This window comes from Entelurus aequoreus, linkage group LG12 (assembly GCF_033978785.1).
Source record: "Entelurus aequoreus isolate RoL-2023_Sb linkage group LG12, RoL_Eaeq_v1.1, whole genome shotgun sequence".
Taxonomy (NCBI): Eukaryota; Metazoa; Chordata; class Actinopteri; order Syngnathiformes; family Syngnathidae; genus Entelurus; species Entelurus aequoreus.
In genome coordinates, this window is record NC_084742.1 from 42,823,289 (window position 1) to 42,849,535 (window position 26,247).

At 39.5% G+C, this 26,247-nt stretch overlaps 1 protein-coding gene across 7 annotated transcripts in view; it reads left to right on the forward strand.

Moving 5' to 3' along the window:
- Nucleotides 1-26,247, forward strand: part of LOC133662229 (nuclear factor 1 B-type-like) — a 124,746-nt gene that overhangs the window by 90,949 nt on the left and 7,550 nt on the right. For 3 of the 7 annotated variants that reach the window (XM_062066039.1, XM_062066037.1, XM_062066041.1), the window contains 5 exons: nt 8,159-8,293; nt 8,372-8,556; nt 12,640-12,778; nt 15,822-15,904; nt 19,784-19,872. In XM_062066039.1, coding sequence (XP_061922023.1) covers nt 8,159-8,293; nt 8,372-8,556; nt 12,640-12,778; nt 15,822-15,904; nt 19,784-19,872 — 631 coding nt within the window. The remainder of the gene's footprint in view (nt 1-8,158; nt 8,294-8,371; nt 8,557-12,639; nt 12,779-15,821; nt 15,905-19,783; nt 19,873-26,247) is intronic. The other 4 variants (XM_062066040.1, XM_062066038.1, XM_062066042.1 and 1 more) reach the window with 2 other exon arrangements.

Below are 26,247 nucleotides of genomic sequence, written 5' to 3' on the forward strand. Positions count from 1 at the left end.
CACACCATAGCTCACCGGCACGCCTGAATGTAAACATATATTATGTTTATAAACTCAGGAAATATGTCCCTGGACACATGAGGACTTTGAATATGACCAATGTATGATCCTGTAACGACTTGGTATCAGATTGATACCTAAATTTGTGGTATCATCCAAAACTAATATATAGCATCCACACAACAGAAGAATAAGTGATTATTACATTTTAACAGAAGTGTAGATAGAACATGTTAAAAGAGAAAGTAGGCAGATATTAACAGTAAATGAACAAGTAGATTAATAATTCATTTTCTACCATTTGTCCTTAATAATGTTGACAAAACAATAGAATGATAAATGACACAATATGTTACTGCATATGTCAGCACACTAAATAGGAGTCTTTGTTTGCTTACTTACTGCAAAAAGACAAGTTGTCTTGTTTGTTCACTATTTTATTTAAGGACAAACTTGCAATAAGAAACATATGTTTAATGTACCCTAAGATTTTTTGTTAAAATAAAGCCAATAACGCAATTTTTTGTGGTCCCCTTTATTTAAAAAAGTATCGAAAAGTACCGAAAAGTATCTAAATACATTTTGGTACCGGTACCAAAATATTGGTATCGGGACAACAATACTATTGAATGAGATAGTCTCCAATCTTTAGACTTTTCATCTCTTCATACACAAGTACAGACGACCCACAAGCTCCGTGTGGCTTTGTGAAATTTCATACGTTCCATTGGCGCCAAGCAAGGCTTTGTGCGAAGTCGGCCATCATTCTGTCAGGAACAAATGAGTGGCTCGATGAGCTGTAGTCGCGGTCGCCACTTACAAGAGGCTGACAAATGACTCCTGCCTTTAACTCTGGGAAAACCGAGAAGATACGGAGGCCAAATGTTAGGATGCGTTTGTGTGTTTGCTTTGTGGTAATTAATTGTGCTTTTCCCGAGGCGAGCCGCTCACCTCTCTGAAGGATTTAATTAGGTGAAGAGAGGGAAAGATTGAAGCTCTGCGGAAACATGACGCCGTTATCCTCTCATAACCTCGGAGTGGGAATCCCCCCGCACCCCCTTCCCCCCCATTCAACACACACAAATTCCAACAACCTTTAGCTCTTCCCTGAAAAAGAGCAAGTCTTCCTATGTGGGCGAATTCTTCTGTAGGGAAAGGGCGTGTCCTTTAATTGTATTGTCCTTACAACACGTTATTTGCTGGAAGGTTTTAAAAGTAACCCAGTCGGGGACAAAAAAAAAAAAAGCACTTGAGGAATGTTCCTGGAGGACGTAAGCCGTCCTTTCTTGCATCAATGTTGTTATCCCTTAAGAAGTGTAAAATTGAAAGGCGCGCAGTTGTGACGGCAGCTCACGAGAGTGAGGAGCAGTTGCTTGTTCTTCAACTTTCTTAACAAATGTCATGTCTCTTGAAAACCTCAGGGATTATTCACGGGGGATTACGGGAGCTTGTCAAGCGGCGTGTAAAGGGCGAGACCAGCAGATGTTCCCCTGTGATATTCCATTCATGACCCTCACAATGGATCTATTGGACTTGATGTGTCACTACACTTACATGCATGAAAGAAAAATACATTCTTGCATGAATTGGGTTGAAACCAGCTTTTTAAAACGCATGCCAACACCTTAATTAAACAGCGTTTGACTTTCTGTGGGTCAGATAAACGCACGTATACCCGACTATTCGCAGGTTTATTTTTCTCTGCTTTAAATTGTAAACAATTAACTTTTTGTGTAGTAACTTTATTAGAACGTTTTTGATGGCACTATCTGCAGGGTAAAAAGAGTGCTGCGGTTAGAGGGTGCAATCACACAAGTCTACTCACTGGACATTCTCCAGCAAATAAATACTTTGGCAAAGTCAACATGCTTTGTTAGTACACTACTGTATACTGTAGGCCTGTAATCGCATCTTAAAGGGGAACTGCAACTTTTCGTTCACAATCATTATGAGAGACAAAAACACGTCTTATTTTTTTTAACGATTTTTAAAGATGATTAAAAAAACGCTTGAATGATGCGACTAATAGGAGTCACCGTTGTAGCCTTCAAAGCCCTCTAAAACCACTTCAAAACCCTCCAACGTTTTATATACCCACTGCAAGTATATATGTAAAATAGTAACTGACACCTTCATAACAATATGTAATATGTTTTATATACACACTGCAAGTATATATAATGTAGTAACAGACACATTCATAACAATATGTAATATGTTTTATATACACACTGCAAGTATATATGATGTAGTAACAGACACGTTCATAACAATATGTAATATGTTTTATATACACACTGCAAGTATATATAATGTAGTAACAGACACGTTCATAACAATATGTAATAGATAGATAGATAGATAGATAGATAGATAGTACTTTATTGATTCCTTCAGGAGAGTTCCCTCAGGAAAATTTAAATTCCAGCAGCAGTGTACAAAATTGTAAAAAGTAAATAATAATATGTTTTATATACACCAGTGTTTCCCACACATTCATTTATTTGTGGCGGCCTGCCACGAAAGAATTACGTCCGCCACAAATTAAAAAAAAAAATTACAAAATTTTTTAAATTTTTTTTAATTATTATTATTATTTATTTTTTTGTCCTGTCCAGCTTCTCAGGCAAATCATATAGTTGATGTAGATGCCCATATAGGCTGTTCAGATTTACTTTACAAAAGAGAAGTGTAGGATACTTCTCTTGTTGCCTTATTTGTATTTGACCACTACTGTTTTCTGTTTATTTGTTACTGACTGTGGCAGGACCCCTCTGCCCCTATTTCACTTTATGTTGCTGGTAAATAATATGGTTGTAGTAGTAGGCTAAAGTTAAATTATTTAGTATGCACTAATTAAAGGGGCAGAGCTTTAAGAGACATTTTAGCTTTTATATTTTATAAGATATATTTTTTGTAAGAACCACAATTAATAAATATATTTCAGTGAATAACTTATTGTTCAAATCTGTATATAAATATGTACATAAAGTTAGGGATGTCCGATAATGGCTTTTTGCCGATATCCGATATTCCGATATTGTCCAACTCTTTAATTACCGATACCAATATCAACCGATACCGATATCAACCGATATATGCAGTCGTGGAATTAACACATTATTATGCCTAATTTGGACAACCAGGTATGGTGAAGATAAGGTACTTTTTTTAAAAAATTAGTAAAATAAGATAAATAAATTAAAAACATTTTCTTGAATAAAAAAGAAAGTAAAACAATATAAAAACAGTTACATAGAAACTAGTAATGACTGAAAATTTGTAAAATTAACTGTTCAAGGTTAGTACTATTAGTGGACCAGCAGCACGCACAATCATGTGTGCTTACGGACTGTATCCCTTGCAGACTGTATTGATATATATTGATATATAATGTAGGAACCAGAATATTAATAACAGAAAGAAACAACCCTTTTGTGTGAATGAGTGTAAATGGGGGAGGGAGGTTTTTTGGGTTGGTGCACTAATTGTAAGTGTATCTTGTGTTTTTTATGTTGATTTAATTAAAAAAAAACAAAAAACCCCCCCCCCAAAAAAACCCGATACCGATAATGAAAAAAACGATACCGATAATTTTCGATATTACATTTTAACGCATATATCGGCCGATAATATCGGCAGGCTGATATTATCGGACATCTCTACATAAAGTGTTGTAATTATATTGTAAAATGGATGGATGGATGGACGTTTAAAACAAAACTGTTATTATTAATTAGTAAGTATACATTTTTTGAGCCCTTTTAGAGAAAATCATATCATTGTAGTAAGTTATGCAAATTACTCGATGATGTCATGGTGACCACGCCCATAACCACACCCCCACCGCCACAGGTTTCCTGGCAGTTTATGGGAAACACTGTACACACTGCAATTATTAATGATGTAGTAACAGACACGTTCATAACAATATGTAATATGTACAATATTTACTGTATTTTGATCATTTTAATCATTTCCGGCACAGATTTATTTCGCACATTGATTTCTGTTTCTGTAGCAGCGCACGTCTGACTTCAGTCTACCCCAGGGCAGCTGTGGCTACGAAAGTAGTTTACCACCACCAGGTGTGAATGAATGATGGGTTTTTAACATGTAAAGCGACTTTGGGTACTTAGAAAAGCGCTATATAAATCCCAGGTATTATTATTATTATTATTATTATTATGTGTGTTCCTACTTCCAGAATCAAACACAAGTGTGTTTTCTAATCATGGCAGACTTGGTAACAGACAAGGAAGATGACTATTTTTGGACAAATGATGATTCACAACCTTGTACTTTTGAAGCTAAATATACTACTGCTTAGAGAAAGCAGCATAAAGGAAGAGTCAGACGTTGGAGCAGATAGAAGCTGGGAGAGGTGGATGAAAGCGATTTTGAGGCTATAAATATGGAACTTGGATACAAGCTATTTCGACATAAATGGATTGCTTACCCAAAATCAAAAGGAAACGTCCCCGGCAAGCTGGACCAGACGAATAACTGTCCATCGAGTGATTTGCTTAAATGTCGACCATGATACACGCAGCACACCATGCGTTTTATTACAACTGCAGTACATACGCTGTCTGGCTAGCTGTGTACAAACAAAACATGAAATGTGGGCTAATACTTTACAGATACTGTAATATGATTGTTCATGGTTTTCAGTCAATACAAATTGGGTGTCGTATCACAGTGTTGTGCATTACAAACTCAAACATGTTTGGTGTTGTTGTAGAAGCTAGCTTATCTCTTGCCGTAGTTAGCTTTTACGGCTAATACCGTAGCATGGCGATGTGTTACTACTAGAGATGTCCGATAAATGCTTTAAAATGGAATATCGGAAAGTATCGGTATCGGTTTCAAAAAGTAAAATTAATGACTTTTTAAAACGCCGTTGTACGGAGCGGTACATATCCCAGTCAGCAGCCCCTCCCCTCTCCCACACACAACACAGGAGTTGACGACTGCAGCATGAGAGGTTTACTGGCGACGCTTGATGACCTCATCAAACCACCGCAAGCGCAGCATAACAACAACAAGAGTGTGTTGTTGCCGGTGCTGTAGCCGTGGCTAACAAGCCAGCGAGCTCGGTGACTGACTAACGACACCATGTCTATGGTTTGGGATTATTTTAAAGTGTGTCTTACGGATAAAAAACTGGCAATTTGCAATGACTGCAAAAAGTTGGTTATGCGAGGTGGAACCAAGACGTCTTCCTTTAATACGAGCAATTTGATCTCCCTACTCTTCAAGAATCATAAAGAGATACACGATGAATACAAGCGGAAGATGGATGAAAAGCAAACACCGAAAAAAAGTAGTACCACACAGTTGTCGCTTAAAGACTCCGCCGAGAAAAAACAAAAATACAACAAAAACCACCCCAGGGCGAAAGCCCACGTTGTGGTCAGGAACAACGCACGCAGTATGGCAAAAGCTAAGGTGGATTTTGGTGTGGCTAGTCTGCCCTGCATGGCGCACACTTTGCAGCTTGCAGTGAACGGAGATGCCCTGTCTCAACGCAGCATTTCAGAAGCTCTGGCTGACTGCTACGCCACTTCAAGCACTCACCACTAGCTTGCAGCACATTTGTGTTACTCATACAAATACGTTAGAGCTGGGCAGATTGAGCCCAGTTTATAATTTCCTGTTATACAATATGCCAGGCAGTCTTGCACTAAAGGAGGACTATGTTATTGTTTACTTTATTACTCTAGTATACTCTGGACTGAAGCTGTGTGCCTTCATTGTTTTTGTAGCTGTTGTTTTGAGGCATGTTTAAAAAAAATAAATGCACTAATTATAACCTCAAGGTGAGTCGATACCGATAAATCATGCAGCCCATAAGGATAAAGATTGTACTCGCCTGAAAGATTCCTTCAAAAGGGATGCACACATTAAGGGAAACACAATTACATTTCTGGATTCCTTACTAACATGCAGAAGTTGCATGAATTCCATCGGGGTGTGTGTCTTGCCAGAACACCGAATTTGAGAGCAACAAACCTGTCGTCTATCCACAGTCCAAAGCAGCTTCTAGGACACTAATCCTTACCACCATTGCAGAAAAAATCAACCGTTTATTCCAAGTAGCATTATCACTGGAGGACTAGAGGAAAATAAATGCCCAAGCAAGCATGCTACACACGCCGAGTAGGACGCCATAAGAATGTAAATGCTAACTTCAATGTCACATAGGGGTGATCGATCCAGATGTCAATACTATCGATATCTAGTATACTATCAGTATATAAATGATACTTAAGTGATTACATCGGCCGAAATGAGTTTCCTCCGCCGAGTGGCGGGGCTCTCCCTTAGAGATAGGGTGAGAAGCTCTGCCATCCGGGAGGAGCTCAAAGTAAAGCCGCTGCTCCTCCACATCGAGAGGAGCCAGATGAGGTGGTTCGGGCATCTGGTCAGGATGCCACCCGAACGCCTCCCTAGGGAGGTGTTTAGGGCACGTGCGACCGGTAGGAGGCCACAGGGAAGACCCAGGACACGTTGGGAAGATTCTGTCTCCCGGCTGGCCTGGGAACGCCTCGGGATCTCCCGGGAAGAGCTGGACGAAGTGGCTGGGGAGAGGAAAGTCTGGGCTTCCCTGCTTAGGCTGCTGCCCCCGCGACCTGATAAGATAAGCGGAAGAAGATGGATGGATGGACTTAAGTGATTACATCAATTATTTTATTTTTCTTGTTTCGTTTGTTTTCTTGTTATTCCTACAAAATATTTTTGGGATATTTGGATTCGATTGCAGCTGAGATAGGCTCCAGCGACCCCGAAAGAGACAAGCGGTAGAAAATGGATGGATGGATGGATGGATGGATTTGAGAAACCGTATGAGGCATTCAATACCGCACATACAATACATCTAATCTAATCCATGTTATGCAATTCTAAATTTAATAAGATAAGCTTTATAATAATGTGTTATTGTATTTACTTTAGTTACAAAACATTAGTTCTATAATCAAAATTGGACTGTATTTGATGCCAAAAAGACGTCTCTACTTCCTAATGTATAAAACTGAATTTTACATGTGTTTTAATAACTGTAAGAGGCATGTAATCGGGTTCAGAACAGGGGCAACAACTTTTTGGTCTACTTCAATTGTACCGAGTTATGCTGAGGGCTTCACACGGCTGCTCAGTTTACTTTTAATCATATTCCTTTATAAATGAATAATGGTATTTACTTATGGGCACAGTGAACACAGTAGTAATTTGCAATTTTTACAACATTTGTTCCTTGAAGGTTGACCTGTTGCCCATGGGCACCACGTTGGTGACCCCTGGTGTAAATTATCAAACATATTGAGGTCTTTTTATGCATCCACTATTCCTTTTTTTCCCTCTGCATTCGCGGAAGGTCTTGGACGTTGGAACGTATCAATTATATACATTTTCATCAATCGATCATCTACACTGGCTTCCTACGCATGCAGTAGTACCCGTAGGGGATCACGGCGCAGCGTTGAGAACATTACATTTGTATCAAACAGTCTTTTTGCTGACACTAACAAGAAGACCCGTTCATGCAACGGAAGATGAAATAAGTCGATATATTTGTTAAGTGTGTGCTTTTGAGGCGCATCATAACCACAAAAACCAAAACAAATATAATTTAAGCACACATTCAAATGGTGGAAAGCCATGTTATCCATTTGAGCAGAGAATGTAGCATTCTCTTCCTTGTTCATGATGTCATAGATCTAAACGAGCTGAAATGTATAAAATCCCCTCCCGGCGTTTCAGAGGCACACAACATATGGCCATGGGTGGAATCAGAGCTACATTAGTATGCATGTAAACTAGGACTTTGTCTCTGACACGACTAAAGCGAGTCTCTTATTTCCCGGTAATGTCAAACGACCACATTTTTCATGACATGCACATATGTGCAATCGGCAAAGTCAACTTTTCAACCTGCTCCTCTGAGATTCCTAATCCGTGCAGATCCTGTTCTCAAGCACACCGGCGGACAAGAGGGACGTGTTTCAATCAATTCTTGGCAGGGAAAAAGGCTCCCTTTTAATCTTTCCAAACATGTCCTGGAATTGGAATATTTGTTTTGTCTTATATTCCATTATGAACATTCAATCAGGGACCTTAATTTGCTTAACGTGTGTGTATTTTTTCTTCTCCCCAGCAGACATGTCCTCTCCCACCATGAAGAAGCCAGAGAAGCCGCTGTTCAGCCCCACCTCTCCGCAGGATTCCTCACCCCGACTCAGCACTTTTCCTCAGCCGCATCACCCGGGCCTGACAGGCGTAGGACACAGTGGTGAGTTCCTCACGACATCCACGGACCAAAAAAAACCCCCTTCACCCAATGTCTCTTGATTTCCCTTGATTCTTGCAGTTATATCGACGAGGAGTCCCCCGCCGCACTCGCCGCTGCAGTTCTCAGCCTCCGCCATTCTACCCCCGGCGCCCTCGTCCTACTTCTCGCACACCACCATCCGTTACCCGCCCCACCTCAACCCAGCCGACCCCCTTAAGAGCTACGTGCCGTCGTACGACCCGTCCAGCCCACAGAGCAGCCAGGTGGGTCTTTTTTTTTTTTTTTTTTTTTAAATGTATATATTATTTTGTCACTAACTTGTTGATCAGAGCTGTATTTCTCACAAGACAAAGTCAAAATACATTTAAAGGGCAGGAAAGGACCCGTTTGATAGCGTTCCGTCCTGGGAACCCTGAAATTAACATACAGTACAGGGCAAACGTTTGGACACACCTTCTCATTCAATGTGTTTTCTTTATTTTCATGACTATTTACATTGTAGATTGTCACTGAAGGCATCAAAACTATGAATGAACACATGTGGAGTTATGTACTTAACAAAAAAAGGTGAAATCAATGAAAAACATGTTTTGTATTCTAGTTTCTTCAAAAGAGCCACCCTTTGTTCTGATTACTTTTTTGCACACTCTTGGCATTCTCTCGATGAGCTTCAAGAGGTAGTCACCTGAAAGGGTTTTCACTTCACAGGTGTCATAGTTTTGATGCCTTTAGTGACAATCTACAAGGTAATTAGTCATGAAAATAAAGAAAACACATTGAAATGAGAAGGTGTGTCCAAACTTTTAGCCTGTACTGTATGTCACACTCTTTGTAATAATAGTCATTGTTAGCAGTGATTGAAATGTACCATGTTATAGTTTTTTTCTACAGTTTTTATTAAGTCTCAGAGGTGCCACAATGCTGTGTTGTCCAAAATGTTGCAATGTAGACAGGTTTTGAAAGTTATTTTAACAAGCTCTTACTAGTTTGTGTTTTGTTTGTCCACATGCAAGTATACTTCTTACATACATATACATACATACATACATACATACATATACACTGTACGTTTAAAGTTGTACAAAAAATATTGCATGAATTGGCTGAAAACCATCTTTTTGAACAACACATATGTGTTGATCATTTTAAAGGTCGGATGAACAAATATGTAATGTGTTCGGAAACAAGTTCCGTCTTGTGTGTATGCTCTTTAATCGAGCCAGCTTTCCACGCATGCGCCATCGTGGAGGATCATGACGCTGCAGACAAAAAGAAGATACAGGAGAGAGAATAGGTCTATATTTTTAAGTATATGAGAAAAGAAAAACCGACATAAGTGGCAGAATGTGGCCAAATTAGTTTTAATACGTGAAATGACATTTATCAAACAGCCATATGACATAAAACATCACAACTTTTTTGTACGCACAATGAAATTAAACAGAGTGTTTTGTTTCTCAGCTATTAGTAGTCTGGCAGATATCATATAAAGTATTGCCTCCCTCCCAATGAATAGAACAGTCAAATAAATAGCAATTTCCTTTCCTTGAGAGTCACCATAGCTACAAAAAGCAAAGCAGATGTCATTTAAAACACCACAGCTGTGGAAAGTTAGGTTTTCTGTTAGAGTCAAGAGCTTCTGCTTGCGGCAATTATTGCTGGGTTTCACGTCACGTCAGAAGGTAAAAAAATAAATACATGTGAAAGTGGCTCTACAACTTGTGCTTGCGACCCCAGCAGCGTGCGGCATTCTCTTACTCTACAATCCCACGTAGATGAACGAGCTGAAATGACCACGATCGCCCCCTAGTGTATTGGAGGCACACATCATTTGGCCAAGGAGTCAAGTTAGAGAGAGTGCATGCAAACAGAGACTTCACACTCAGACTTGAGAAAATAGAAGAAATGCATTTTATTTGGGAAATCAGACTAATTTAGTGCGTGTAAACGCGTGTAAAACTCTGCACAGGTCCAACTAAATAGATGTCAAACATCACATACTACAACATACTATATGAGGCAACCTTAAAGGGGAATTGCACTTTTTTTTTTTTTTTTAATATTGTCTTGCTTATCAGAGAAAAGAAAACAATTTTTTTTTTTTTTTTTGCATTCTAATTTGTAATAATCGTCTCTTTATAGATGGCTAGCAATGCTGCTGTTGTGAGTAATCCATTTTGCCTCTAAAAGCACTCCAAAAATTCATCCAAAAAGTGCCAACAATAATACATTTACATCTTGTTACGATTGGCAACACTATATAGTCCCTAGCGTGTGAGTGTGAATGTTATCTATCTATGTTGGCTGCGCGTACCCAGCTGGGATAGGCTCCAGCACCCCCGCGACCCCCGATAGGGACAAGCGGTAGAAAATGGATGGATGGATGGACCCAAATATTAACCAAGTGTGAGCAACATTGTCATTATGAGCGTTTACGCAGACAATCTGCACCGTGATCATATGGACATACCCAGCTATTGAATCATGTTGGCCTCTGAGCTGATAAAATGTAATCGTAGATTACAAATTCCTCTCACCTGTTCAGTAGAAGTCTTTGGCCATAAACCAAAAACTTATACCCGGATATGGCGAGAAAGACACAAAAAGACGCTTGCTTGCGGCACTGGCTTTTTTAAAACCTTTTGTGTGGACTGTCATTAATTCTTCATCAAAAAATCCTACCAGTCGGCATCCTAGTGAGAGCAGACATTGTACAGTAAGTGATGTTTTATTATGTCTGTTGTCCCTCATGAAGTCTGCCATGATGTTACGGTCGTAGAAAAAAATGTTTTTGCGTTTTTTAAATTAATGTGCTGCCATATGCTTAAAATGATCAAAATGTGTAAATAATACATATTATTATGAATTTGCCTGTTACTACTTTACATGTATATTTACAGTGTGTATATAAAATGTTGGAGGTGTTTGGATGTATTTTTTAAATGTTTTATAGCTCTCATTGACTCTCATTGTTAGCTGACTTTTATTTACGAGTTAGAATGCATAAACAAAAAGAAAAACTTGTGTTCTTGTCTTTCATAATGATTGTGAATGATAGGCGAAATTCCAAAAGAAGTGCAGTTCCCCTTTAAGGTACACAAAGGTTAGCAACACTATCATAGCCATTTAACAGTAACATTATGCTAGGTTAGCCTGTTTGCTGAAGAAAAACATATGATCAAGCTTACAGCTCCCATGTTTGTAGTTGACCAACAGATAGTTGCCAGTTTCAGAATTTGTTTCAAGATATGTGGAGAAAATGTTGCAATTTCAAAAGTAAGCATTTGAGTGCGTCTTCCCTCAAAAGATCCTTTTTTTCTTTTCTTTTTTTTTTTTTTACAAATTTGCTGCTTGAGGGATTCACAATACTGTTTGGACCTCATTAGAAAGTCACTTTTGCATAATAAGGAACACTTGTTATTGACAACAATAATTTCTCATTGCTGCTTTTATGTGTTGCTAAAAATGCTAACCCAAAAGCTACCAGAGAGCTGCTGCAGTGGAATAGAAGGAGAGGTCCCCTCCATACATGACAAGCTGTGTGATATTTATGTGCTTTTTTTTTTTGTCCTGGTGGCTTTCCTTGTAAACAATAGAGTGTAATCGCATTTTTTAGGGGGTTAGCGCTGTCGGTTACTCGGAGAAAAACCATGGCGAATGAAAAAGGTTGTAAATATTTGCCGTTGCCGGGGCCCAGTTCTTGCAGAATAAACTGTCCCTCTGCTGGGGTTCTAGGGAGAAGAAGGGGAGTGATAGGGGGAATAGGGGGGCCAACAAATAACACAGCGCTTATAATCCCATGGACAAGTGCCAGAATGTTTTTATGCTTGCTTTAACGCAGATTATATTACTCTCTAATTAAACATTCTATTCACATCCGAGGGAACCCTGTGGACACAATTCTCTTCCAAAAAGAGCCTGTTTGAGTTTTGAACTTAGGGCAGCCCCGCAATGAAGGCCCCAGACAGTCTCCAGCCGTCTCAAAGAGTCGCCCCCTTTTCTTTCTTTCCTCTGCCTGTATATAGTCTCCCTGCCTGGGCTCTCTTTACACCATTGTGAGCGCTCGCTCGGTGGCCTCGGCCCGTCTTTTCACGCCCCGGATCCCAGTGACTTCCATTTATGAGCGCCATTAAAATCATTGTGTAAAATCATGTAGGAAATCCATACTCATTGACTGATACGCTATTGTCCGCACAGTAATAATAGTGACGACTCAGCTGCTAAAAGTACTTTTCTTTAGGTGTCCTCTGAGGGCTGCTTAAGAGAAGTTAATAGTTTCCATTTAGATCTGGACAGACTACATTTTTCTTAGGAACTATATAACCATTGTTATTATTTATTTGTAGCCCAACAGCAGCGGTCAGGTCGTTGGAAAAGTCCCAGGTCACTTCACGCCTGTGCTGGCCCCCTCCCCGCACCACGGCACTGTGCGACCCGTCTCACTCTCCATGCCCGACACCAAGCCCATCACCACGTCAACGGAAGGTAAGCTTTTTTATGTGTCACATAATTAGGTGCACATTTGGGGAAACCAACACTTCTAGTCCTCAGCCGCTGGACACAAAAGGGTAAACATTTGTCAAGATAACATAGTAAGGGCTTGATGTACAAAAGGTTTGCACACGCAAAGTGGATTGCGTCTGTTAAGTGAGCTGAATAAGCAATCCATTTTGCATCTCTTTCTTCATTAATATGCTAAATGTATGCTGATTGTCAAAACCCCCACAATACTGGTAGGAAAAGATGCAAATATAATTATTTAATACGCGCAATGTGATTTATTAACAATCATCACCGTTTTGCGAGCACTTTATTGCGTTTTACGTGTCAGAAGGACGGGCAAACTGACAGTTCCACACACAGCTGCTGGATCAGTGCTCACGCTGCAAAGACCGCTAATGGGAAAATGACAATCCTCCATCCTACGTATGTATTTTGGACGGCCAGAAATGAAAAAATATTAGACATATCATCTATTCAGCAATTTTCTTTTCTAATTTTATAGCTGCTGGATGACTTATAGAGGCTGATTAAAATTAATTCAATTGATATTTTGGTGTCTGCTGGCATATTTTTTTTATTATTATTGAGGAAATATATTACTGTAATATATTCCCAACAAGAAAAGACGTCTTTCATTGTGCATTTTCTTGCGTTTGAATCATTCCAGACGCACGAATGCGCTGCCTTGTGCACAGAATTAAGTGTCAGTGTGCACATGTTTCTGTTTGTGATCCGGAAAAGGTATTACAGATTATAGATGTGTGCTGCTGGTTCAACACATCGCACATAGGTAGAAGCACAATAACATGAATGTGCAGAAAATGATCGTCTCGGTGGTAAAAGCCCTGTATGCATGCAAAATCCTCATTTAAATAAGGCGGTCTGTACCACTTGTCAATTGCACAAGCAGTGTTAGTAGATGACATGCAACACCCCTATTAATAGCACACTATTTTATTTTTTGCACACATTTGGATCTTAATAAATCAGGCCTTAAGTGTTGTCAATGCTAATATTTTTTCCACAATTACACCACATACTGTCAATCAGACTGACTTGAAATTTCTCACATATGTCAATGTGAGCTTTTAAGGTGCTTTGCTGAATCACTTTGAAATTTGATACACAATTTTTCGGGAGCCTACAAGCACACGTGTGTCAACTTTAAAGGCCTACTGAAATGAATTTTTTTTATTTAAACGGGGATAGCAGATCCATTCTGTGTGTCGTACTTGATCATTTCGCGATATTGCCATATTTTTGCTGAAAGGATTTAGTAGAGAACATCGACGATAAAGTTCGCAACTTTTGGTCGCTGATGAAAAAAAGCCTTGCCTGTACCGGAAGTAGCGTGACGTCACAGGTTGAAGGGCTCCTCACATTTCCCCATTGTTTACACCAGCAGCGAGAGCGATTCGGACCGAGAAAGCGACGATTACCCCATTAATTTGAGCCAGGATGAAAGATTTGTGGATGAGAAACGTGAGAGTGAAGGACTAGAGTGCAGTGCAGGACGTATCTTTTTTCGCTCTGACCGTAACTTAGGTACAAGCTGGCTCATTGGATTCCACACTCTCTCCTTTTTCTATTGTGGATCATGGATTTGTATTTTAAACCACCTCGGATACTATATCCTCTTGAAAATGAGAGTCAAGAACGCAAAATGGACATTCACAGTGACCTTTATCTCCACGACAATACATCGGTGAAGCACTTTAGCTACGGAGCTAACGTGATTGCATCGTGCTTAAATGCAGATAGAAACAAAAGAAATAAGCCCCTGACTGGAAGGATAGACAGAAGATCAACAATACTACTATTACTTCTACTATCAGGAGACACCGAACCAAACACTGGACCTGTAACTACACGGTTAATGCTGTGCCGCCTGTCGAAGCCTAGTAATGCTGTTGCTAATGACGCCATTGAAGCTAACTTAGCTACGGGACCTCGTCAGAGCTATGATAAAAACATTATCTCTCCACCTACGCCAGCCCTCATCTGCTCATCAACACCCGTGCTCACCTGCGTTCCAGCGATCGACGGCGCGACGAAGGACTTCTCCCGATCATCGATGCGGTCGGCGGCTAGCGTCGGATAGCGCGTCTGCTATCCTAAAAGTCCTCCTGGTTGTGTTGCTGCAGCCAGCCGCTAATACACCGATCCCACCTACAGCTTTCTTCTTTGCAGTCTCCATTGTTCATTAAACCAATTGCAAAAGATTCACCAACACAGATGTCCAAAATACTGTGGAATTTTGCGATGAAAACAGAGCTGTTTGTATTGTGATACAATGTGTCCGAATACTTCCGTTTCAACCATTGACGTCACGCGCAAACGTCATCCTACATAGACGTTTTCAACCGGAAGTTTCGCGGGAAATTTAAAATTGCACTTTATAAGTTAACCCGGCCGTATTGGCATGTGTTGCAATGTTAAGATTTCATCATTGATATATAAACTATCAGACTGCGTGGTCGGTAGTAGTGGGTTTCAGTAGGCCTTTAAGCAAGATTGGTTGAAAAAGATGTCCGCCATCAAGCTAAGCATCTTAGCTAATCGTTGTCCATAGACCACTTAAAGGATATCATGTCAACTAGCATGTCTTTAAAAAGCATTTTGACCACAACCCGTGCAGGGAGCGCCAATACTGTTATTTGCAGTCTTGTGACAAAATGACCACATGACTTCATTTTGATGGCACACACAAATTTGAAATAAAAGAGTCTCCACCGTCCCTGGAATATCTACCACATATTACTGGGGGACCAGTCTGGACACCTCTGGGTCTGTGCTATCCAGAATGTCTCGTCTGCAAGCACATTTTCTGTCCTGATGAAAAAAAAAATGGTTCTTGCTGCTATTTTTATTATATTAAAAAAAAGGGATTTATGCTGTCCTTGCAGGTTTATTGCTGGCTAATTAAAGTGGGCACGAAACTTAACCTTGTGGTACCCCACTATATCACTGCGCTGAATTTACGGCACACTTAGAACAAAATGTTAATACGAGTTGTCTCTGCCAGGCTACTCCGCTCCCGGCACCCCGACGGCCAACCGCTTCGTCGGCCTGAGCCCCAGAGACCCCGCCTTCCTTCACCAGCAACAGGTGAGGACCCCCACCCACCTCAGCCACCACCGTCACCACATGTCCTCATCATGCCCCACCCCTCCCATCACACGTCACGTAGCCTCTTTTGGTTAGAATGTCTTCTTGTTGTCTAATCCACTTACCCAAGTTCAATCTAAAGTTTGAAAGAAGACTTTTCATTTGTGAGCCATTCATTGTGCGCTTTAACCGATGTTTTCTACCGAGTCACGTGCTCATTTCCACACACTCACACATTAAAAAAAATGTCATTTAAGGCAATCATTAAGCTTTGCAGTGGTGATTCCCAGGATAGATGCGGTGAGCAGGTTTGTTTGTGCATGAGTGTGTGTAAGTTTAGGAGAGGCGGGAGTCTGAGGACCCTCCCACCCTTGCAAGATAGTCCAACCTTTTTAGAGCGCTGGTCTGAGGCCAGGGCTTTTCCAACCGCAACTAATTGAATGCATCTGGACGCCGGTATATGACCATCGCTACCTCAGCTCCAGTCAAAATGATAAATCTCCAGTTTTATCTTTCCTTGCTCACAATTTAAAAAGGGACTCAGGGAGGTTTCACTAGGACAGAATAGCGTCAGACTTTTCCCCCCCGTGTTATCAGTTTTATTGTCCGTGCATTAAATTGGCGCATTTCCATGAAACAACTCATTGATTCATCACGCTTCTGTTTGTTTTTCTTGATGTGGGCTAAAAAAAAAAAGATGAAGGGACTCTTGAGTTATTTTGGTTTGCGCTTCCAAACTTTGCCTGCCGGGGGCCACATAAGGACAAATTAGAAGGATGTGCGGCCCATTTTGATAATATTTTTTCTTACTCATGTCATTATGTGAACTATTTATTCATGATAACTTAATCTATTGTTCACTTGTGGATTTAATTTGTGTACAAAATGAGAACGCGAAGTAAAAAAAAAAATCCTACTCCTTTTCGGACATGTTGTAAAGAGAAACTGGAAATATGTAATGTATCATATTATACACTGCAAAAAGTCAGTGTTCAAAAAAAAGAAAAAAAATACAAAAATGAAAGGTATTTTATCTGAACTAAGCAAAATTATCTGCCAATAGAACAAGAAAATTCGGCTTGTCAAGAATTTCCAAAATAAGTAAAATTAGCTAACCTCAATTAACCCAAAAATACCATATAATAAGTATATTCTCACTAATAACAAGTGCACCTTTCTTGGTAGAAAAAAAAGAGACCTTTTTGCTCAATATGTTGAAAAATATTCTTAAATTAAGTAAATGCTAGTGCCATTATCTTGACATAATGATATTCGCTCGGCATCATGATTTTTTTTTTCATGCTTGAAGTAAGAAATTATTACTTTAAAAAATTAGTTTTATACTTGTGAGTGTTAATGACACAGCTTTGCATCAGCTGATATTCTAGTTTCAAGCATGTTTTACTCAATATAGGTCATAAAATCTCAGCTACAAGCTGTAATATCTTACTGAGATCATTTAGGACCAACTCCCTTAAAACAAGTAAAACACTCTAACATAAAATCTGCTTAGTGAGAAGAATTATCTTATCAGACAGAAAATAAACAAATATCACCCTTATTTGAGATATTTCATCTTACTTAGATTTCAGTTTTTGCAGTGTAACTGCATACATGTTGGAAATAAACCTAAACTATAACCATAAACCCCAAAAAAACAAGCCAAAACACGGTCAACATTTGCTAAATAAATGTAATAATTGTTCTAATCAGTGTGATATTTTTGTTCATGCTACGCTGGGTGTGACCGCAAAACCAGACAGCCATTGCAGAGAGTCAAGGTTTTAGCATTGAAATAAGTTTAATCGTCCAGATAGCAAGCATTCATAATATTTTATTTTACGTTAAAAATCTTGCCACGGGCCACAAATGGCCCCTGTTGCAGACTATGATGTTCAGAGACAAGCCTCCTTTTGCGGTATTCATATTTTGACACACACTGGAGCAGGGACTCCAAATGAAAGCACATTCTTCCAGCCGAGGAGCGTGGCCTGCTTAGTCACGTCCCTCTGGCAACATTCTGGTCCAGCAATTTAAAGCTATTTGCTTTGTCACCTGTAACACAAAGCTGAGATGCAGACTGCTGCTTTTTTCTTCCAAGATATTTCATTGTTTCGCACATTTACGTCTTGTTTTTAGCATGTAAAAAAGTACATCGTATCAGTTTGGACTTCATTGAAGCAATTGTTTTTAAGCGCATAAACACCCATGTGCAAAGTGCATTCTAAAGATCACAATGGATAATTAAATATCAATAATTAAATACAGTTGTGTCTACATGCACTCAATAACTGTAAGATAATTGCAGTTTCTTGAAAAAGGGCTTATATAAAAAAAAATTAGAGTAGAAAAAAGCAGCTAAACGCACCTGCTCCACCATTCCCAGGCAAGCCAACGTGTGAAACCCCTCTATTCATCTCTCGCCTTGGTTAACCCCTCCAGGGAATGCCACCATGGAGCATTCCGCTGGGAGAGATCCGTGATCAGATGTCATTTGGCATTATCTAAGGAAAGGTCCTAATCCGCAATCTGCCCGCATCTGTTGTATTGAGCGCACCCCGTCGCCTCCCACCCCCCCCATCCTCGCCACCGCCCGTGCCACTCTGATGTGTCGGTGTGAGTGGGCGGACAGATGGCGAGCCCCTCAAGGAGTGCTGGCACCGGTCGTCTGGCCCAGACCGCTGCGAGCTTTTGTCACGTCGTCGCCCCGACGTTCTCTTTCTACTCTCGTAACTTCACGTCGGTGCAGGTGCTCGCCGTGCACTTTCTCCACCAATGAATATTCAGCGCTGTCTGATGAAATGGCTTTTAGGGAGAGTGCTAACGTTGCACTTTCTTCACGCCCGCCGCATTACCAAATGAAAGCGATGACCACGGGGGCAAGGTTAGCTTGCCTCTCAGCCGGATTGGAGGCTCGTGTGGCGGCATAATGCATGCTCGGAAGGATGCTGCAATTTGTCATGTGTATGTGAACATGGCTTTAAGAGGGACTGTGTGTGTGTGTGTGTGTGTGTGTGTGTATTGTAATCCCTAATCAATAGGAGTCGTTAGCTAATGAGAAGACTGCATGTCAACTTAATGTGTTTATTTGCCCTACTTAGCATGCTTTCCCTTCGCTAACCACTAGGGGTGTAACGGTATTCCGAATCTGACACTATTAGTTATCTTACAGAAGCATAACATTATGGTACACAATGAGGGAGAGTCAGGACGTGTGTATAATCACGCATGCACTCTGTAAAGAAATACAGTGGAGTCCAGCCTTTGGTTTCAGCACCAAGGCCAAACTAGACCTCTTCCAACGTTAAAGTTGGCATAAAGAGGCAAAGATGAAAGCAGCGTGCTTTCATCATGTTTCAGTGGAGATGGAGAACGGGGCTACAAGCTGGAACTATTAATGCAGCTAGTCGTAGAACTCTCCTTAAAAGTGAAGTGTTATGTACTGTTTCATCTATGTTGTAAAAACTATTTTTACATTTTCATTTGGGAAGTGTATATTTATTGGAAAATTAGCAGTTTTTACCTTTCATTTAAAAACATATTTTACACTGTTTACACAAAAGCTAAGCAGTTTTAGGTGTTTGTTCCCTTACTGTACCCAAAATGAACCAATGATGGCGTAGCGCTACACCCCTAATAAGCACTACTATGAACATTTTGCAACTAACTCCATTTTGTTTGTTTTCTTACTTTCCAGGTTAGCCGTGATTGCATTTTTTTTTTCTTCCCTGATTCCAATTTAACGAAGTCCCTCCCCACCATAACCTCCCAGTCCCGCTTGAAGTTGTGTCTCTGCTGCATGCATGCTTGTTCTTTTGTTGACTTGTTGTGTCATGTGACGTGGCCTCAGTGATCTGACCGCTAGGTTTCAATTGACAGCTGAGGAAGTGTGACTGGAGCGTGACTCAAAACGGCAGGCATTATGGCCCCAGTGCCACTGACGACACTTTGGGGATTGCTTGGCAAAGGTAACCTATTCACTCTTTCATGCCGACTCAGCACACACTTTCCATCGCATTGCTTCACTACAACTCACTCATGGTTGTTCATTTTTTTGTGTGCGCGTGTGCTCTCGTCCCATTGCCCTGAGTCATCATTATTCCTAATAGTCTTCATGTGCAACTAACTTTTTGGTCTGTCTTTGGATGATTCTCACCGTTGTGTCACAAAAAAAGACTTAAGATATGCGTGACCACAATGAAGCCTTTTTTTCTCCTGCTGTCCAATTTGCAGATGAACAAAAAAAAACTAGCTTTGGGTAAATGTTGTCAACAGTTCAGTGACAAAATTGAAAATAAAGATGTCATTTTTGTTGACATCTCCAATACTGCCCCAATCACTAAAATAGGAAATTATGCTTAACAAAGCTCTGCACACAATATGGACCAAAAGTTGGTGAATATACAGCGCAAAATGTCTAACTGTAGCCAATTTAAAAGTCAGTTCTGATCCAGGTTTACTGCAATTTAATGAAATTTAATGACGCTCCATTTTTCATGCACATTAATACGGAAATGGGGAAAACAGCATGATTGTACAATAGGGTCTCCCCATTGTGGGAAAATTAGAAAGTTGACATTTTAGTGTAATAAATGTGTCAAAATTAAATAATGTTTACCTTGCAAGTAAAGTTTCAAATACAATCACATAATCTGGTTCACTTCATTATGTGAATCTCAATTTACTTAATTGTTTACGAGATTAATTTATTTAACTTGTTTGTGTTACAAATTGAACAAGAGAGCTATAGTGAACCAACACATGTGTAAGAAATCACTAAGAAATGAGAAAGGGGTTGGATTAAATAAGCCTCTTCTTCCTTTTCCTTTTCGGACTAGATGTGACGAGAAAACTGGAAATATGTGATAATTGTAACTGTATGGATGTTCAAAATAGATGAAAACCATAATCATAACAATAAAGCTCTGCACACAAAATCCTTATTACAGTGTGCAAAATGGGCTGTGTATGCCGTCTGACAAGCTGTCAAGCTTTCACTCAGATGTCATCCAAATTAGCAGTCATTTCAAATTTAATTTAACATTCCTCATCTCAACTCATCTCTGCTCCGAGTAGGTTGTCGTCGTTTGTGTAAATGACCTAACTTTCAGGCTGCGTTCACGCTTGTCATGTTTGGTGCGGATAAAAAGAACTTTTGCTGTGCTCGTACAGTTTGTGTAGTCAAGCGTGAACGGCGACATACGAGAGAGTGAGAGACCTTTTTTTTTTTTCGCGGTTCGGTTCACCTGAGCACTAATGTGAATGCTGCATGGACACAGATCAGTTTTAAAAAACGCATGCAAACACGACACATTTGTAAGAAATACAGTATGGAAGAGCTTTCTTTGTGTTTGTGACAACTGACAGTCGTTTAAAAGTATTTTAGAAGGTACATATATATTACATATACAACCCAGCACACAACATTTTATTTAGGAATGTTGAAAAAAACTTGCCTATATATATATATATATATATATATATATATATATATATATATATATATATATATATATATATATATGTATGTGTATGTATGTATGTATGTATATATATATATATATATATATATATATATATATATATATATATATATATATATATATATATATATATATATATATATATATATATATATATATATAGTAATATGACACAAAAGCTTAAGTTCTTTACAGCGCAGCTTTTGTTACCAAGGCAAATTAAATACTAGCACTAATAATAATAATAATAACATATTAAAATGTCATCTTAATATTCTAGCCTGTCTCAGTGCTTCTTTTTGTGTTTTGCACCCTGAGAGCATGTGCAGCAATCCTCGTTTAACTTTCCGTGTTCCAACAAGCCACGTTTTGTTTGACTCGGTGTTGAAGTCATGCTCCACTCTCCTGAACTAAAACCTTGCAGAAGCCCCTCCCTCCTCACATCCCCTTGCACCGTAGAATCCAGGGGAGAAAGCCTGGGCCATTTTATCAAGCGTGCAGCTTTTTTCCCCCGTTACATCTCCCTTTTCCACTTTTCGCTGTAAGTCTGCTGTGAATCGTGTGTGTGAGTGTGTGTGTTGCATTAGCACCAGCTCAAGGTATTTACAAACACACACGCACACACACACACAACCCCTTCAAAGAGCCTCCTTGGCGGGCCTGAGCAGAAGAAAACGTCCTCACGTTGCCTTTAATGGGGAACTGCACTTTCTTTCTTTTTTTTTGTCGATCCCTCACAATCCTTATGTAAGACAAGAGCACATATGTTTGGCTTTTTTATGCATTCTAACTAGTAAATAAATGCGAGCAAAAGTGGAGCCTATTAAAGTCGCTCTATTATGCCTACAAAGCGCTTAAAAAAACATCCAAACACCTCCATCAAGGTTTTATATACACACTGTAAGTATATATGTAATGTAGTAACATTCATAACAACATGTCAAAGTTACATATTTTGGTATTTTTTTAAATACATTTCAAAGACAACATCACTGATTATTACTCACTGCAGACTTCATGAGAACCAGCAAACATAATAAAACATCACTTACTGTACAATGTCTGCTCTCACTCGGATACCGACTCTTAGGATATTGATATATTCCCGTTTAGATGAAGAATTGCTCATAATCCTTGTGAAGGATTTTTTCTTTAAAAAGGTGAGCGCAAACCAGCATTTTTTGCATGTCTTCTTCGCCATCTTGGGGTCAAAGTATACCAACTTCTCAGTTTAGGTCCATTTTATTTTCCTATCCAGGTGTAAGGATTTTTTTATAATGTAGAATTACCGTATTTTTCGGAGTATAAATCGCTCCGGAGTATAAGTCGCACCGGCCGAAAATGCATAATAAAGAAGGAAAAAAACATATATAAGTCGCTCTGGAGTATAAGTCGCATTTTTGGGGGAAATGTATTTGATAAAACCCAACACCAAGAATAGACATTTGAAAGGCAATTTAAAATAAATAAAGAATAGTGAACAACAGGCTGAATAAGTGTACGTTATATGAGGCATAAATAACCAACTGAGAACGTGCCTGGTATGTTAACGTAACATATTATAGTAAGAGTCATTCAAATAACTATAACAAATTGAACATGCTATACGTTTACCAAACAATCTGTCACTTCCTACTCCTTTTCGAACATGTTGAAAAGAGAAACTGGAAATTGTGATGTATCATGTTGTATGCTTGCATGTTCGAAATAAACTCAAACTCAACTCAACTCAACTCAACTCCTAATCGCTAAATCCCATGAAATCTTATACGTCTAGTCTCTTACGTGAATGAGCTAAATAATATTATTTGATATTTTACGGTAATGTGTTAATAATTTCACACATAAGTCGCTCCTGAGTATAAGTCGCACTCCCGGTCAAACTATGAAAAAAACTGCGACTTATAGTCCGAAAAATACGGTAACTTTCATGAACTCTGATCATTTCGCTGCTAAATGTCCTTAACGTTAGCTCTTATAATAACAATATCGCTAATACTTGGTCAATATTCAGGTCATGAAATGTAAATGGAGTATTGTTGGTCCTTATTGGATGTTTATTTATTGGGTTTTATGGTCAAAATAGACCCGATGATGTCATGTTCCCATCGGCCACATTGTGTTCATGTTTATTTAGGAGTTAGAATGCATTACAAAAATACATATGACTCTCATAAGGATTGTAAATTATTGGCAGAATCTCCCAAAAAGTGTAGTTCCCCTTTAACCACATAGAATAGCTCTTGAATAAATTCATTGACGTTACAATGGGCGTTAGGGGCGGTATAGCTCGGTTGGTAGAGCGGCCGTGCCAGCAACTTGAGGGTTGCAGGTTCGATCCCCGCTTCCGCCGTCCTAGTCACTGCCGTTGTGTCCTTGGGCAAGACACTTTACCCACCTGCTCCCAGTGCCACCCACACTGGTTTAAATGTAACTTAGATATTGGGTTTCACAATGTAAAGCGCTTTGAGTCACTTGAGAAAAAGCGCTATATAAATGTAATTCACTTCACTTCACACTACAAGCTGTAATCGTCACATCTTACATAAACTGCCCGTCGTGCATCCTTTAAATTCAAATTCTGCCGAACTCGCATGTTGCCATTGTGAAGGAAATGGGTCAGCAATCCATTAAAATGCCATTAGATAATCTAATTTAGGTGGCTAATCCTTAAAGGCAGGCCTGCCGGACAAGAGCAGAGGGAGGCCATGTTGAAGGTTACCTCAGGGGAGGAGTCAACATGAAAAAAACAAAACAAAAATTCATTTCTTGTTGGCATTTTGAGGCGCACAACTCCCCCCTCCGCCCCCCAGCAAGTTGCTTCCAAGAAAGACAGAAGTGCGTCAATTAGCAGTGACGGCATGCACAAACACACCGCCTTTGTAGCCCCCAGGAGACGCAGATACAAACTGACAGCCGTCAATTCTAACCAGATTAAAAGCGCGCAAAAAAGGGCCCACAAAGTGTGCTTTTGTAGCTGTGTGGTCCCCGTGATGTTTCATTACCTGGGAGGAGGACAGACCGCGACAGAGGGAGGGCTACAACAGAAAGACAGGAAACGAGAGCCACTCTCGGACACTCTGTGCGCTCTTTGTTCGGCAAGGTAGGAAAAACTTAATCCCCCCCCCCCGCCCACCCCCGTTTCCTGTCCGATGATTTTTGGCAGTGTGAGCGAGGCTGGGAGGGAGGGGAGAAGGCAGGAGAACTTGAGGACGAGTTGGACAGGAAAAGAAGTGCAAGAGAGGATTAGCTCTTGTTTTTTTTAACCCTTCACATGCAGCCTCCTGCAATTTGGCTCTGCTTGATTTGTAAAGATGGCCGACTGGAGGCTTTCATCAACACTTTTTGGCACTAACTTCCCAGCACCTTTTTTTTTTTTTTTTTTTTTAACACGACATTAAGCAGGGTTTAATATCTGAAACCAAGGGAAAAGTGCCAGCAGAGCAAAAACGTTTGACTAATTATTTGGCTTAATTTTAAAGACTTTTTCTACAGCAGTGGTTTTGAAACTTTAAAAATAAACTTTGCTCTCCTAACACCATAATGACCAAAATCAAACTACAGATAGCATAGTAGGCCCAAGTATTCATGAAGAACAATTCAACAAGTATATTTAATATTTTGGCCACTGTAAAATTACACACAGCTTGAGCAGTAACACTGTGTTTGAATATAGGACTATAAAACACTGTACTTTTAAGTGATTATTTGGCATACTACTACTTGGAAACAACAGAAAAAATACTTTGCTCTCCTAACACCATAATGACCAAAATCAATTTACAGGTAGCATAGTAGGCCCAAGTATTCATGAAGAACAATTTACAGAGTATGTTTAATATTTTGGCCACTGTAAACTTAAAGGCCTACTGAAATGAATTTTTTTTATTTAAACGGGAATAGCAGATCCATTCTATGTGTCATACTGGATCATTTCGCGATATTGCCATATTTTTGCTGAAAGGATTTAGTAGAGAAAATCGACGATAAAGTTCGCAACTTTTGCTCGCTGATAAAAAAAGCCTTGCCTGTACCGGAAGTAGCGTGACGTCACAGGAGCTAGTATTCCTCACAATTCCCCATTGTTTACAATGGAGCGAGAGAGATTCGGACCGAGAAAGTCACGATTACCCCATTAATTTGAGCGAGGATGAAAGATTCGTAGATGAGGAACGTTACAGTGAAGGACTTGAGAGGCAGTGATGGACGTATCTTTTTTCGCTCTGACCGTAACTTAGGTACAAGCTGGCTCATTGGATTCTACACTCTCTCCTTTTTCTATTGTAGATCCTCTTGAAAATGAGAGTCGAGAACGCGAAATGGACATTCACAGTGACTGAACATGTAAATACACGATTAATAATATTCAGCTTTGCGAAGTTAAAAAAATAGAAGCTAACCTAGCTACGTAGCCAATGTGATAGCATAGCAGTCTCAAATGCAGATAGAAACTAAATAAAAAAAAAACCTGACTGGATGGATAAACAGAAGATCAAAAATACTATTAAACCATGAACATGTAAATACACGATTAATAATATTCAGCTTTTTGAAGCTAAAAAAATAGAAGCTAACCTAGGTACGTAGCCAACGTGATAGCATAGCAGTCTCAAATGCAGATAGAAACTGAATAAAAAAAAACCCTGACTGGATGGATAGACAGAAGATCAAAAATACTATTAAACCATAAACATGTAAATACACGATTAATAATATTCAGCTTTTCGAAGCTAAAAAAATAGAAGCTAACCTAGCTACGTAGCCAACGTGATAGCATAGCAGTCTCAAATGCAGATAGAAACTAAATTAAAAAAAACCCTGACTGGATGGATAGACAGAAGATCAAAAATACTATTAAAC